We start from the raw sequence: 14,062 nt of genomic DNA, 5'->3' as shown, positions 1-14,062 counted from the left end.
ATGTACACAGCCAACAAACAATGCACGGACGGAGAGTTGTTGAACTCTTCGCTGGGTTATCAGAGATCAAAACTGGTGGCTCGCACATGTGTTCCGGTCTTTGCAGCGAGCATATGGTTGCATCCTTAGCTGCCGGCTCCTCAAGGGGACACGTGATTTGGATGGGGCTGACCTCCACGCTCCGATCATATTCCTCTTGCCACAAAGATTAATTGAGGGAACACAAACCTAAACCAGTCAGTGGATGTCTGCGTATTCTTGGCCACACGGTTAATTCAAAGAAAGTTCAAAGACTTTTGTCGAATGGCAGTGTGTTACACCCGTGGCCACTGCCACTCATCCTTCAGCCACAAGGGTGATGCCAGACTTCAGATGTTCAATAGCGTGGACAGCAGAGAGAGAGGGGGTCCTTAAACTCACCGCTGGGCTGCTGGGTCCAACTACCTTCCAAACCATCCTACACCCTGGGCATTCTGATTGCCTTAGCAAATACATCTCCTCTATTGTTAAAAGCAGGCAATTTAAAACTTGAGATTTTTTTGCGCTAACATCTGAATTTCTTGCTTTTCTCGAATCAGAAAATATGTCAATGGTCGGCCCTTACTCCCACATAGCTATAGACAGCTGGAGCTGAGCGGCCACCACCCCTTTCAGAAGGACGCTCACTCATCTGCCAAGGGGTCAACACTCGTACCGTATCGTGTATGAGTATCATTTACAACACTGGCCCTCCTTACTCATTTATATTACCCTACAGCCATTTGAGTTTGCTGGTCCCTGACACAGTCATTGAACTAATTCAACAAATGTCCAGTGAACACCTATCATGGGCCCGGCACTGTTCTAGGCGCTGGGGAACACGTTAGGAACAAAACAAAGTCTCCACCTTCGAGGATCTCACATCCTAGCCAGGCTGTGTCGTAAAACCGAGAAAATGGGCAACTTTTAGAAAAATTTTTATAGCTAGATATGTTCTTCCTCACCATTTCAGTTTATCATTGGCTCCTGATGAAAAGGTTGAACTTTTAATGACTTCACCCATTTCCTCCCGGCAAAAGCTAAAGTTATTGATGGTCCACATGTAGGAGAATTTCACTACCTTGATCTGTTGACAGAAAACCAAGAAGCGATTAAATAGGAAGGAGGCAACCTAAAACACAGGCTGAAGATCAAATAATCATTTCCCCTCCCTCCCTCTGCATGATTCCCATAGGAAGATAGCCCTGTCTGGCCAGCATGGAGGCTCAGCTTTTTCTGTCCCTCACCCACATCTTAAGAAATCTCACAGTGACCAACTGCTTTCATGACATTTCTCCACGTCTCAGAAACACTGGGTGGAAAGTGAGAAAAACATGGACAGGGGTGGGAAAGCAGATAATAAAGCCGTACCTAAAATGAGCCTTTGCTCAGAGCAGCGTTTGACAATTGAGATGCTGATGCCACTGCCTGGGGTTGCAAATCTCAAACCTGGTTTCCTGTGAGTTGCCCAAAGAGGAACACATTTCCATCAAGGTGGATAGAAGTGGATCTAGTTTCAAAGATTCCCCCCCACCCCTCTTTCAAGCTCCAGTGAAAAACACTATCCTAGGACATGGAGATTCCATGAGGAAAACCAAGGAATGGAAAGCTGACAGGTACTTTTTCTGTCTGCTATTTGACAGTTCTGTCCTAGAGAAAGCAGGAAACCCAGTGAAGAAAAGAAATCTTATTCTTTTCATTCACCAAAATCCTCCCAAGGTACAAGATTTACAGAGTGAAAACATGAACCTACCTGTGTGTAGCACCAGCTTTCAGCTACGGGGCCACTCGACATTTCTGCCGGAGGTGGAGGACTTGGAACCCTTGACATCGCCAGTTTGAAGGTTAAACGAGATCTCCAAAGTCAGGGGACAAAGATTTCTGTTACTCTCTTCACCCTGGTTGACCCAAGAAGCATGAGGATTTTATTAGATTAATGGCATACTCTCCTATTTCCGTTTGACCTTGCAGACTGGAAACTCTGTCTCCTGCCTGGAATGCTCTACCTTATCATTCAAATGGCTCCTTGGCATTCAATGCTAACCTCAGAGAAGATCACCTAATCTACAGCAGCCTACTAGTCTCGATTCCATCACTCTATTTTAATCTTCTGCCCAATCCCTAATATTATCTTACAAATGAGTTTACTCAAAGGGCACAGAAAATACATTCATGAAAAGGCAGCCAAAGAGCAGCCAGCACAGTGACCACCACATACGACTTTGCCACTGGCTCCTTCCCCAGAGGGCAAAAATACCGCATTCCTAAAAGACAATGACCTTGTTACCACTCTAACTACTACCGCATCTTCTACAGTTCGGTGCAAACTTATTAAGGGTAGTCTTCCGTTCTTCACCTCATTGCCAGCTGCTCTCTCAAAGGGCAACATTTACTTTCTTGGATGTGTTCCTTTCTCTGCAGCAGTAGAGAGCTCACATACATACTCCGTCAGTACCCAATTTTCCAAATTCTTCTCCTTGCTGTTTTCTGATCATTCCTCAATCTTTCTTATTAGATTCTCTTTCTCCAGTGCTATTCCCATGGCTTCATTCTCAAACATTTTCTCAATCTACATTCTCTTTCATTTTATCCATCCCCAGTGTCAAATTTCTGCCTTTATACAAATGATGCCCAAATCTAACTTTGACCCGTCTCCTAAGCCTCAGACCATTTTCAAGTAACTGCTATACATCTCAGGGTGTATACATCACAGGGTGTCCCCGGAGCAAATCAAATCTAAATCAAAATTCTCCCTTTGCAAGGCCTTTCAAAGCACAAGACCATTCGACCACTGGTGAATTTGGTTATTCATTTTTGAGAGAGAGACAGAGAGCATGAGTGGGTAAGAGGCAGAGAGGGGGGGGGACACAGAACCGGAAGCAGACTCCGGGCCCTGAGCTTTCAGCACAGGGCCCGACGTGGGGTTCGAACTCATGGAGCGCGAGATCATGACCTGAGCCGAAGTTGGACACTCAACCAACTGAGCCACCCGGGAGCTCCTGTTCTTTAAGTACAATAAACAAAGCCAAAAAACAAACTGAAAAAAAAAGAGCTTGTAATGTGTGAAAAAGGATAATTTACGAATTGATATATACATTTTCGACAAAATCCATAAGACAAAAGCCAACGACCCTATATAAAAATATTGTTCACAAAAAAGGAAATAAAACAGCTCTTAAATAGTTTTACATCTTTCAGACCAGCAAGAAAAAAAATCAACCATATCACGTATGGGGATATGGGGACTCTCATACACTGCCAGTGAGGCTGTAAATTAGTATGTATATTTTAGATAGGAATTTGCTGTTTGCAATACTTTGAATATACATGCAACCTAAGACTTAGTAATTCTACTTTAACTGTATATGAGCTAGTGGAGGGGTTCTCAAACTTTAGTGTGCAGCAGAATCACCTGCTGGGCCCCATCCCCAGAATTTCTGATTCAGAGGTTTGAACTAGGCCCTAGAATTTGCATTTCTAACAAGTTCCCAAGTGATCCTGATATGCTGGTCCTGGAACCACATTTTAAGAACCACTGCCCTAGAGAAACTCTGCCCGTGGGCAGAAGACGACACAGAGAAGGCTGTTCAGTGTGGCACTGCTTGTAACAGTGAAAAACTAGAACAAACTAAAAATCCATTAGGAGGGAAATAGAAAACTAAATTGGGTTATTTCCATATAATGGAAAACCATATTTCAGGATTTAAAATTAATGAACTAGATCTGCAGCATCACGGAGACGAGATCAAACACAACGCTAATGAAAAAAAAAAGCAAGTTTTGGAATGGCATGTGCAGTACCTTATTTATGCAAATTTAAGATTTATATATTATTTACAGATATATACATTCAGTAGAAGTTAAAAAACCAAAAAGGAAAAAACCGTGACAAGCTATCCATCAGATTCGCGATGGGAAAGCAGGAGAGAAGAATGAGGCTGGGACAAGGACAGAAGGCAGCTCAAGTTGCTCTCTCTGGTTTCTTCTCAAATGAGGATGATCTGAGGCAAATATGACAATACATATATCTGATGTTTGGGATGACAGCCACTTGAGTCTATACCATTCTTCCTACTGTTCTGCTTCATTTTTTAAAATATACTGTATTGTAAGAATACTATAAGGATGTACTCCATTATATCAAACACTGGTTTATAATATCGAAGGCAGACATTTCTTCCCTGGACACCTGGCTTATTTTCAGCTATGCACAATGTTGCCCTCTTTGCTTGGCTACTAGGAAGCTCGGAGACAAATGTGTAAGCCATCTCTCAACACTATAGGATCAGATCATATGCTCATCCTGTAATAGCTTTATTATTTTCTTAACACTGTGATTCACTTTGCTGTAATTGCCTCAACTGTTTACTCTTTTATATAGAAGTTAACTACTTCTGGAAACTGTCTCAAATCCTTTGTAGAAAGAGGGATAAATGAACAAAGAAATCACTCAACTCATACACATTCACTGGCCACTTAAGTAATATCATGGATTAATAAGATACAATTGTGGGGCGCCTGGGTGGCTCAGTCAGTTAAGCAACTGACTTCAGCTCAGGTCATGATCTTGCAGTTCATGAGTTTGAGCCCTGCATCGTTGGGCTCTGGCCTGACAGCTCAGAGCCTGGAGCCTGCTCTGAAATCTGTGTGTCCCTCTCTCTCTCTCTCTCTGCCTCTCCCCCATGGATGCTCTGTCTCTGTCTCTCTCTCAAAAATAAATAAACATTAAAAAAAAAAAGATACAGCTGCATCCTGAGTAATACCATTGGTATTACCGGAGTCCCCACTGGTTTTAAACACTATCCTACAGCAATTCACAACTCAAGCATCCCATGTAATCACAGATGGAGTTACCAGTTTTATACACATGACATGCTATTTCACGTAAGCTAGCAAACTAAGCAATGCAGTGGTATTTTCGCCTCCCCGATTTGTGCAATTCATGATTCCATGATACACTCAAGAATCCAGATGCTATACTTGATCACCTATGATCAAAGTGGGCTTCCATTGGATGGAAAACATATTCTCAAGAACTGTTGGTCTAGTTCTCGTGATGAGTAAGTGCACCTTAGGCAATTTTACAAATCCCAATTATCATTATTGCCAGTAGGAGCCAGAATGAAATTTAGAAATCCCCACTTAAAACTATCTTTTGGGCAGACTGGCAACAAAGACGTGAATTCTGCATGTTAAGAGCATAAAATTTGGCTCTGGAGATGTGTGGTGCATCTCTACACTGAGGGAATCATGAAATATTAACAAGTTTATTTTGAAGTTTTAAAAAATACTTCAAATTTATTTAAGAATTCTCTAAGCCTAAGAAAAAAGACAAGTTTAAAAACCAGTTTATTTTAATAGCTTAGTTGTTACTGGACCATGGTCCATTATTACAACCAGAAAAAAAAAAAAGTACTACTTTGGTCTTGGCCATTTTTTTTTTCCTATCTTTTTTGCTTCTCATTTATTTTGTAGCCAAGTTCTTTTTTTTTTTTTTAAATAATATCACCTTTATTCCAATTTTAAAGAAATGTCCAACCCAGCAGCTAGTAAGATCAGCCTTAGACTCTGAGGAGCTCTAACCACACAACCTGCTGAGAGGGAAATTGACTAGGACAGCACCAGTCTAATTAATTTCACTCCTAGCAGGCATTGAGGGCAAAGTGTTCATCAGCAAAGTAGCCTGGTGTTACATGAACTCTCTAGCACTTCATGCCAACTGCTGCAGATGCCCAGCAGAAAAACAATTTGAGAAAAGAGGAGATCTATTTGAGGGTCATGGGTTGAGAACCTTTGTAGGAGACAACTAGCACCAAAATATAGCGTCCCTGGCTTCAAACAAGTTAGGACAAGACCATCCAAGTTCTCTAGTGAAAAATTTCTTTTCCAAAGCTTTGCAAACTTCCCAGTGTGCTGACAACTCTGAGGCTTAACATATCTACTATATACCATCTATTTTCCTGTTCTTTCTATTAAGTCCTGAACCATGAGGTGACACTTTTTTTTTTTTTTTTTTTTTTTTAATTTTTTTTTCAACGTTTTTTATTTATTTTTGGGACAGAGAGAGACAGAGCATGAACGGGGGAGGGGCAGAGAGAGAGGGAGACACAGAATCGGAAACAGGCTCCAGGCTCCGAGCCATCAGCCCAGAGCCTGACGCGGGGCTCGAACTCACAGACCGCGAGATTGTGACCTGGCTGAAGGACACTTCTAAGTCACACCAAAAAAAAATAAAATATTGGGGCATCTGGGTGGCTCAGTCGGTTAAGTGTCTTGACTCTGGATTTCTGCTCAGGTCATGATCTCATGGTTTATGGGATTGAGCCCCGCATCAGGCTCTGCACTGACAGCACAGATCCTGCTTGGGATTCTCTCCCTCTCTCTTTCAAAATAAATAAAGTTTTAAAAATCTGTCAACTGTAATACTGCTCAAATTCCAATGAAGGTAGTACCAAGTTAGCAACCAACAGCAATCACCAACAGACTGCATCTTAGCAAGTATTAGGAGACCATAAAGTTAATCATTTTTGACAAGAGATTCAAGTCAATCAATATAGTATGATTTCTCACTAGAACATTAAACAGAAGTAAAAAAGAAAATGTATTAATGCTTTCATGATGCACAAAGCTTTCAATCGAACGTACATGGTGCACTTCTTCTCTGCCTTCTTTTACACTTACAAACACTTCTGTTGCTGTCAGTAGACTTGAAGCTCTTTAAAAGGAACCTGCAACTCTTTTTTGTGTCCCCTTATCACCTAGCACAGCCTGCCTAAAACAAGACATTCAGCAAAAATACTTCGATGACTGAAACATTTGTCCAGTTGCATTCAAGTTCATTAACTTTTCTGCTTGTTTCTCTCACATATCTCTAAAAGAGCCCTTTGAACAGTGCTGAGTATATTAGATTTGCAATGTAATGAGAATCATTAATTTGTTCTTTTGGATGAGTTACACACAAAGCCAAAAACTCTTAGCCTGGCACTCTCAAGTATCAGTCCCGGTAAAAGTAAGGTTCTCATCCATTATCAAGTATATCTTCGCTCTACAAGGGGGAGAGAGACTGGATATAATTTCCTTCACTTTGAAAACAGGTTATCAGTAATCTGAACTAAACTCGTACATAATCAGGATTCTCTGAGGACAGAAGATGAATTCCCAGTACAATAAAGGGAAATGTCCCAATAGTTTAACCTGCAGTATATGCAGAGCAAGGCTAGAACACTCTCTGAAAAGTGTTGCAAAGAGAGCTTCTGGGGCGCCCGGGTGGCTCAGTTGGTTGAGCATCTGATTCTTGATTTCGGCTCAGGCCATGATCCCAGGGTCGTGGGACTGAGCCTCACATCAGGCTCTGTGCTAAGCGTGGAGCCTGCTTAAGATTCTCTCTCTCCCTCTGCCCTTCTCCCCAGCTCATGCTCTCTCTTTCTAAAAAAGAAAGAGAAAGAGACAGCTTCTGCAGTTTTTTTTATCTTTCTTTTATTCCACGTAAGCATTCCTCCATCTTCAATCTAATCCAGTCATCCAGCGAATTAAAGAAAATCAGCAACCAACACAGGCATATCACATACATGGTATCTGTAAGTTAGCCATATATCCATCAGTCTTAAAATTATAGGAGTAAGATTGTGGCATAATAGACTGAACCATGAAACTGTTCTATAAGCCAAAAATAGTCAAAACGTCGGCAATTTCATGTGATTCAACATAATACACAAACATGCACGTGTTAGATGGCTGGGAACATCGCTCCTTAAAAGAATGGTTTGTTAGGGACTTTTTAAAAGCCTATCACTTTTTTTTTCTTTTGATTTAAAGCCTTGTACAGTTTCCAAGTAAGAAAAAATCCCAATGTCATAACTATTTTAAACCTGAGAGACGCTGCCTTCTCCAAAACAGAAGATGCCAAAAAGATTGTAGACCAAAAAAAACCCCCAAAAAACAAAACAAAAAAACGATCACACACACACACTACCAGCAAAAAAAAAAAAAAAAAAAAAAAAAAAAAAAAAAAAATCCACAAAACTACGGGAAGACTTGGATATATTCATTTCTTTGAGAAACTGATGTGATCTCAAGGTAATGTTTATATTTCTTGTTACAGAGTCCTCGATAATATACAGCCTGTGAGGTAACAACTTTTTTCTCATTACTCTAAGGATAGATTATTACAGGTCATACTGACTTCCTCTGTTGCAAGGTTTGAATGACTTTTGAAAATTTGTCATATGTAAACTTACTGCAATTCAATCTAGTCTAACAAAATACTAAATGTACCTTTTATTAAATTTAGAGATGCTTCTTAAAATGAAACTAAGGACAATCAAGAGAGGCCTCAGTAAACAAAGGAAAGACTGGGGTTTCTCTTATATCCCTTATCAGGTTCATGCTTTATAAAACGTACAAGGCAAAAAAGATGACTGCTTTTGTCTTTATTGAGATATAACAGACATACAAACACTATCTTTGTTTCTTTTCAAATTCTTTAACAAAAGGATTTAGTATTGAATGAATCTAAAGATCAAGAAGAAAAAGTCAACAGTCTAATGGAAAAATGGGTGAAGAACAACCAATGGTTTATGGAAATGTAAATACCAATGGTTCTGAAATATATGAAAACATGTTCGACTCTCATTCATAATAGGATAAATGCAAATTAAACCACATACTGATTCACCCAGTGAATTGGCAAAGATCAAAATGTTTGATAACACTTGCTCAGGCTAAGGAGAACATTTCTGATTAGAGTATAAATTGTTATACTTTCTATGAAAAGGAACGTATATCAGAATGGATAAGAAATATACATCCCCTTTGATCCAGCAATTTTGCTTCTAGAAATGTACCCTACTACTGATATATTTAACATGATAAATATAAAAGGTTTTTTCACTGTGGCATTATTTGTAATCACAGAATGGAAATATTCTAAAAGTCCATCAACAAGGGCATGATTAATGAATTATGATACAAATAGACAATATAGTTAATAAACATCTGTTTAAAAAATGGGGAGGTTCTTTCTATTTAAAGAGGCAAAAATACCTATTTATTTTAACATACACATAATTTCTCTGTAAAACTATACAAGACCCTAGGGACACTGGTTACTTCCAAGGAAGGAAACAGGGATACCTGAATGGGAAGGAGAATTTCCATCATATTTCCCTTTCTGTACTTTTTGAATTTTAAACCATGTGAATATGTTACCTTTTCAAATAAAATTTAAAAAGAGAGAGAGAGAGAGGAGAGAGGAGAGAGACAGAGAGAGAGAGACCCCACAAGTGGGGGAAGGGTAGAGAGAGAGGGAGAGAGAAAGAATCCCAAGCAGGCTCTGCACCGTCAGCGTGGGGCCTGATGTGGGGCTCAAGCTCATGACTGGTAAGATCATGACCTGAGCTGAAGTCAAGAGTCGGACCCTTCACTGACTGAGTCAACCAGGCACCCCTAAAACTTAAAAATTTTTAAAGAAATTAGCAGTCTTTCCAGTTAATTTTTCTAGGTTATGAGATGGCTTATAAATCAGACCCTTATGAGAGGTAAGATAGGAATTCTTCAGTGGCTTCCATTGCTATCCAAATAAAATCTACATTGTCATGACTGCCAAGATCTCAGTGTATGTCCCTGACCTCATCTAACACTTACCCTTCACAGTCACGGTGCTTTAGTCACTCAGGCCTTTAATTCTACTTAGTAAGCGTATCAGCCTCTTTCTTCAGCCTGGAAAACCTTCTTCCCCCACATCTTTTCATAGCTGCCTCCTTGTCATCTAAGTGTCCTATCAAGTAATATCTTCAGAGAGGCCTTCCCTGACCACCCGATGTGAAGTAGCCCTCACTTCTCGCCTGCTCGTTACATTACCCTACTTTATTTTCATCATTATCGCTACCTGAAATGATCTTGTTTTAAGTTCTTCACTAGTCTATTGTCTTCCCCACCGCAAGTTCAGCTCAATCAGAGAACAGCATCCCTCTGTGCCGAAAATGGTATCATAATAGGCACTGAGTAAATATTTGTTCAATGAAATTGTTGATAACTAGACGGCTGCCTTTTGGGATCCTATTTTTCCTTAATGAGCTCTAGTTACAAGGCTAAAGTTTGGGAGTTATTGAATGAATAGGAACTACAGGAATCCAGGAACACTTTTAAAACAATAAAACCTTCTCAAAAAGAAAAGTATTGATTCATCTCACTCCGATTTTAAAGAACTCATTCAATATGTCAAAACAAAACTATACCCTCCTCTGATTAAAAAAAAAAAAAAAAAGAAAAGAAAAGTCCAAGAAAACTTGGGAGAAAACATAAGCCTGTACAGCTAAATGGGGAGTTCCTAAATCCACAAAACAACAGTAACGTAAGCACATTCTCCAGAACAAGTCAATCCTGGTTACAGAAAATACCATTATAGCAGCCGCCAGGTACTCAGGCTAGACCTTGAAGAGAACGTTCTTTCAGGTTAAATTCTATGTAATAAAATCTCAATATATTGATAAAACTGAATCGGATCCTTAACATTTACTTAAGTTTGATCTTAAATTTGCATATCTGACATGAGGTTTGATTCCCTTAAAACGGGCATGTAGAGAAAAGATATTGAACATTAAATATATACACATATAAACACGTACATCTATAAATATAGAGAGACAGAGCTATCTCTGAAACATGTCTAGACACATAACTAAGTTTTTTCTGTGCCAGACTAATTTGTACAACGTATCTTCTGCCATAGCCAAATATTTGTTAAATTAAGAGTTGAATTATTCTTGCAACTATGTATTTAAGAAAAACTCAGAAACAAGTATACTAGTATGTATGCAGGTCAGTACCGTTAAGATTCCCCAGTTTACAGATATCTTAGGCAAGCAGAGACGCTGAAATGAATTTTAAGAGTTAGATACACTGTTGTAACATAAAAAGGCTATTTTGCCCTCTCATCCATCTAAGTGTTACAAGATCGAGATTTGCAGAAGTAGCCTGGCTGGTAAGGTTCATCCAGACAAAGCCACGATGAAGATAAACGAACAAGAAGGTACATGAAAGAATCTCAGGTCGCGGAAAGCAGTGGGATAACCAACAGACAGCTCCTACTGATTTCCAAACCTTGGTGTGTGGGGGCTGTTTACAGCCTTATAGCCCTTCTCTACAGGTTATAAATAACTGCAAAGTGTCCTTGTCCCCAAGGAGACCTTAGCAGCCAGCTCAAAGGTTAAAATATGGAATTATTCTCACTTTGGATGAAACTCTTCCACTTGGCAGAAAAAGAGCAAAAAAAAATTTATTGCCGATTTAACTTAAGGGCCAAGGAATTAATCCCTCTCCCTAAAAACTATCAATTGTGTAAGAGTTGTTGATATAGACATGTTAGCATAGTTCACGATCCCCAAACTATATCAGGGCGAATGCAACGCACGCTCTGTTCCAAACACAAAGGTCTGTCCTGGAAAGGGGCAGATGCCACTCACAGCCTTGTAGGACCGCATCCCTTCAGACCTTAAAGAAAGACTTCCTGCATTTTTTTTTTTTTTAATTTAGGTAAAAATGACTACTGAGCTAACTGCATCTACATAGCAACATCTTGCCTCCACTTGGATACGGATCCAGCACAACAAATCACGGCTGCCACAAGCATGTTTCTCAAGGTCTGGGCTAATACTGTCAGGTGATGTGCTGCTGTTGTTAATTACTGAACCCTTGGTGGGGGGGGGGGGGGGGACAATCACCACCAATTCCTCCAACTGCTTTAAAAAAAAAAAAAAGGTGGGCTGCCTGGGTGGCTCAGTCAGTTGAGCGTCCAACTTCAGCTCAGGTCATGAGCTTGCGGTTTGTGGGTTCGAGCCCCGCGTCGGGCTCTGTGCTGACAGCTCAGAGCCTGAAGCCTACTTCCGATTCTGTGTCTCCCTCTCTCTCTGCCCCTCCCATGCTCATGGCTCTGTCTCTCTCTGTCTCTCGATAAATAAACGTTAAAAAAAAAAATTAAAAAAAGAAAAAGGCAGATAGGGTTCATCAGATGAAACTTCTCCACACATCACTTTCAAAATCCATCATTTGGGAGAATGGAATGATACGAATCCAAATCAGCAAACAAACCTGATTATAAAAGGACTATTTCACTTCAAAGTGGATCTCAGTTCTAAAGGAAAACACCTTTAGAAATGAAGTTATATAGACAGAACCAAATAATCAGCAGTTTCTCTCTTTTCGCAAATGATATTAATGTGATGATTCCACCGATGGTTTGGGCAAAAACCTCTAGGGCCACAAAGAGCAAATTTAGGAAAGATGAAGATTTTAACACATCCCACGTGTTATCAAAGATTTCTTCTCTAGGTTGAGAAAATTCATTCTAAAACAAGAGCCAGAACAGAATTTAAAAAAAGAAGGAGGAGGAGGAGGAGGAGGAAGAGGGAAAAAACCTTATGGCTAAGAAGATATGTTTATTATATAATTATATTCCCAAAGCTGTTTCGAGATTTGGGAGGTTCTAGTTTTTCACCCTCTCCCCTCAACTACAAACTATGAAGAACCTTATAAAATTCAATAGTAAACAGACGAAAGGCTTGGCCCTAATACAATTTAAGTGTGTCCAATCTGCAAGGAATTCAAAAACAGAAGACTCGTTTCATGAAATAAACAGGCAGAGGTTGTGTAACCCCACAGAGTCCTCTGGCTATTCTAGAAGCCAAATTCAACATGCAGTTCTCTTTGGCCACCTATACTTTAGTCAAGCCATTTAAAAGTATTTCTTGCTAACATAATTTGGCCACAGAAAGAGTTCACGGAATACATACCAAAGAACGTCCAAACGGGTCGTAGGGTATACTATTTGGAATACGTTCATTAACTTAGAAGCTGAAAAGGCCTATCCACCCCCAGGGGATTTGGTATACTACAAGGGCAACCAATTCTCTTCAGCACAGCATTAACTACTACTGTCCAGAAGTACAGAATTCAGTATTCTCTGGAGATACTGTTCCTTATGAGAGGCACTTGGACCTCCCTTCGACTATGAAAGAGAGACTGAGCTAAGGGGTTGGGGGTGGGAAGTGGCTGACTTTATCTCCTTTCCTCTGAAATAAAAGGAAAAGTATTTCTGGAAAAAGAAGGAGGAGGAGGAGGAGGAGGAGGAGGAGGAGGAGGAGGAGAGGGGAGGAGAGGAGAGGAGAAGAGGAAGAGGAAGAGGAAGTAGAAGAGGAAGAAGAAGAGAGACTGAAGTATATTCTTGCTTTAATCTCCTTTAACTGTGGTCTTAAATCTGTTGACTGTTCACATGGATCCACATCCATGTTCCTTACCTACAAACCATCTGCAGAACATAAATTCTCTCTTCTCCTAAAATTATTAAAAATAAGCCAATCCCTATGTTAACGTTAAGGTTCTAACTAAACTAAGCGGAACAAAGGAAAGGCAGGAAGTTCTCAGCTTTAAATAAATGTTCATTCCAAAATTCATGACACAAGGAAAAAGTAAAACCACACAGGCAGACAAAGCAGGGGAAAGTTAGACAGAATGTCTGTCTTAACAGAATTTCCTGGCTCCCAACAATGTGTGTCAGATTTTAAAAGACTAAAATGTAGTAATACCCATTTTACCCAATAAAACTCTGTAAAAACATGCATAAACATTTGAGGCATGAATCTCATACAAAAAAGTAAAAATTTTAAGATGCTAGCCAGAATGACAGAAGCATTTTTTAAGTTACCCATAGAGAGAGGAGCTCTGCATTCACACACAAAGGCAATCTGCTCAGAATCAAACGCCTTTAACAGAGTAAAATGAAACCCAAGACTTGCTTTAAGGTATTTCCTTTCATAAACTGTAATTTTAATCTCCCTGAAGATCTTTTCTAGGGAGAAAAATAATCTCACTCTAAGGTCTCCGTACCATGTGTTATCAACCACTGATTACAAATTTAAATCCAAACATCTTTTCTCCTTTCCACCATTAGTGTAAAGCCTTATATTATATGCTACCAGTCACCAGAGATCTGAACAAACAGCCATGGTTTACTCCAGGAAAGAATATTTAGAATAAAACTTCTTTTGAA

The 14,062-nt window shown here is 39.7% G+C and overlaps 1 protein-coding gene across 4 annotated transcripts in view; it reads right to left on the bottom strand.

Annotated features, from left to right (window-relative positions):
- Window positions 1-14,062, bottom strand: part of SPOP (speckle type BTB/POZ protein) — a 68,041-nt gene that overhangs the window by 18,565 nt on the left and 35,414 nt on the right. For 3 of the 4 annotated variants that reach the window (XM_078437285.2, XM_078437282.2, XM_078437283.2), the window contains exons 2-3: window positions 1,772-1,916; window positions 984-1,105 (exon numbers count right to left, since the gene is read on the bottom strand). In XM_078437285.2, the coding sequence (XP_078293411.1) occupies window positions 984-1,105; window positions 1,772-1,849 (200 nt within the window). In that variant the 5' untranslated portion in view covers window positions 1,850-1,916. Of the gene's footprint in view, window positions 1-983; window positions 1,106-1,389; window positions 1,476-1,771; window positions 1,917-14,062 lie in introns of those variants that run through there. The other variant, XM_078437284.2, reaches the window with a different exon arrangement.

The sequence above is a fragment of the Panthera onca genome, chromosome E1, assembly GCF_046562875.1.
Source record: "Panthera onca isolate mPanOnc1 chromosome E1, mPanOnc1 haplotype 2, whole genome shotgun sequence".
Lineage (NCBI taxonomy): Eukaryota > Metazoa > Chordata > Mammalia > Carnivora > Felidae > Panthera > Panthera onca.
This window is presented reverse-complemented; position numbering and strand designations above follow the sequence as displayed.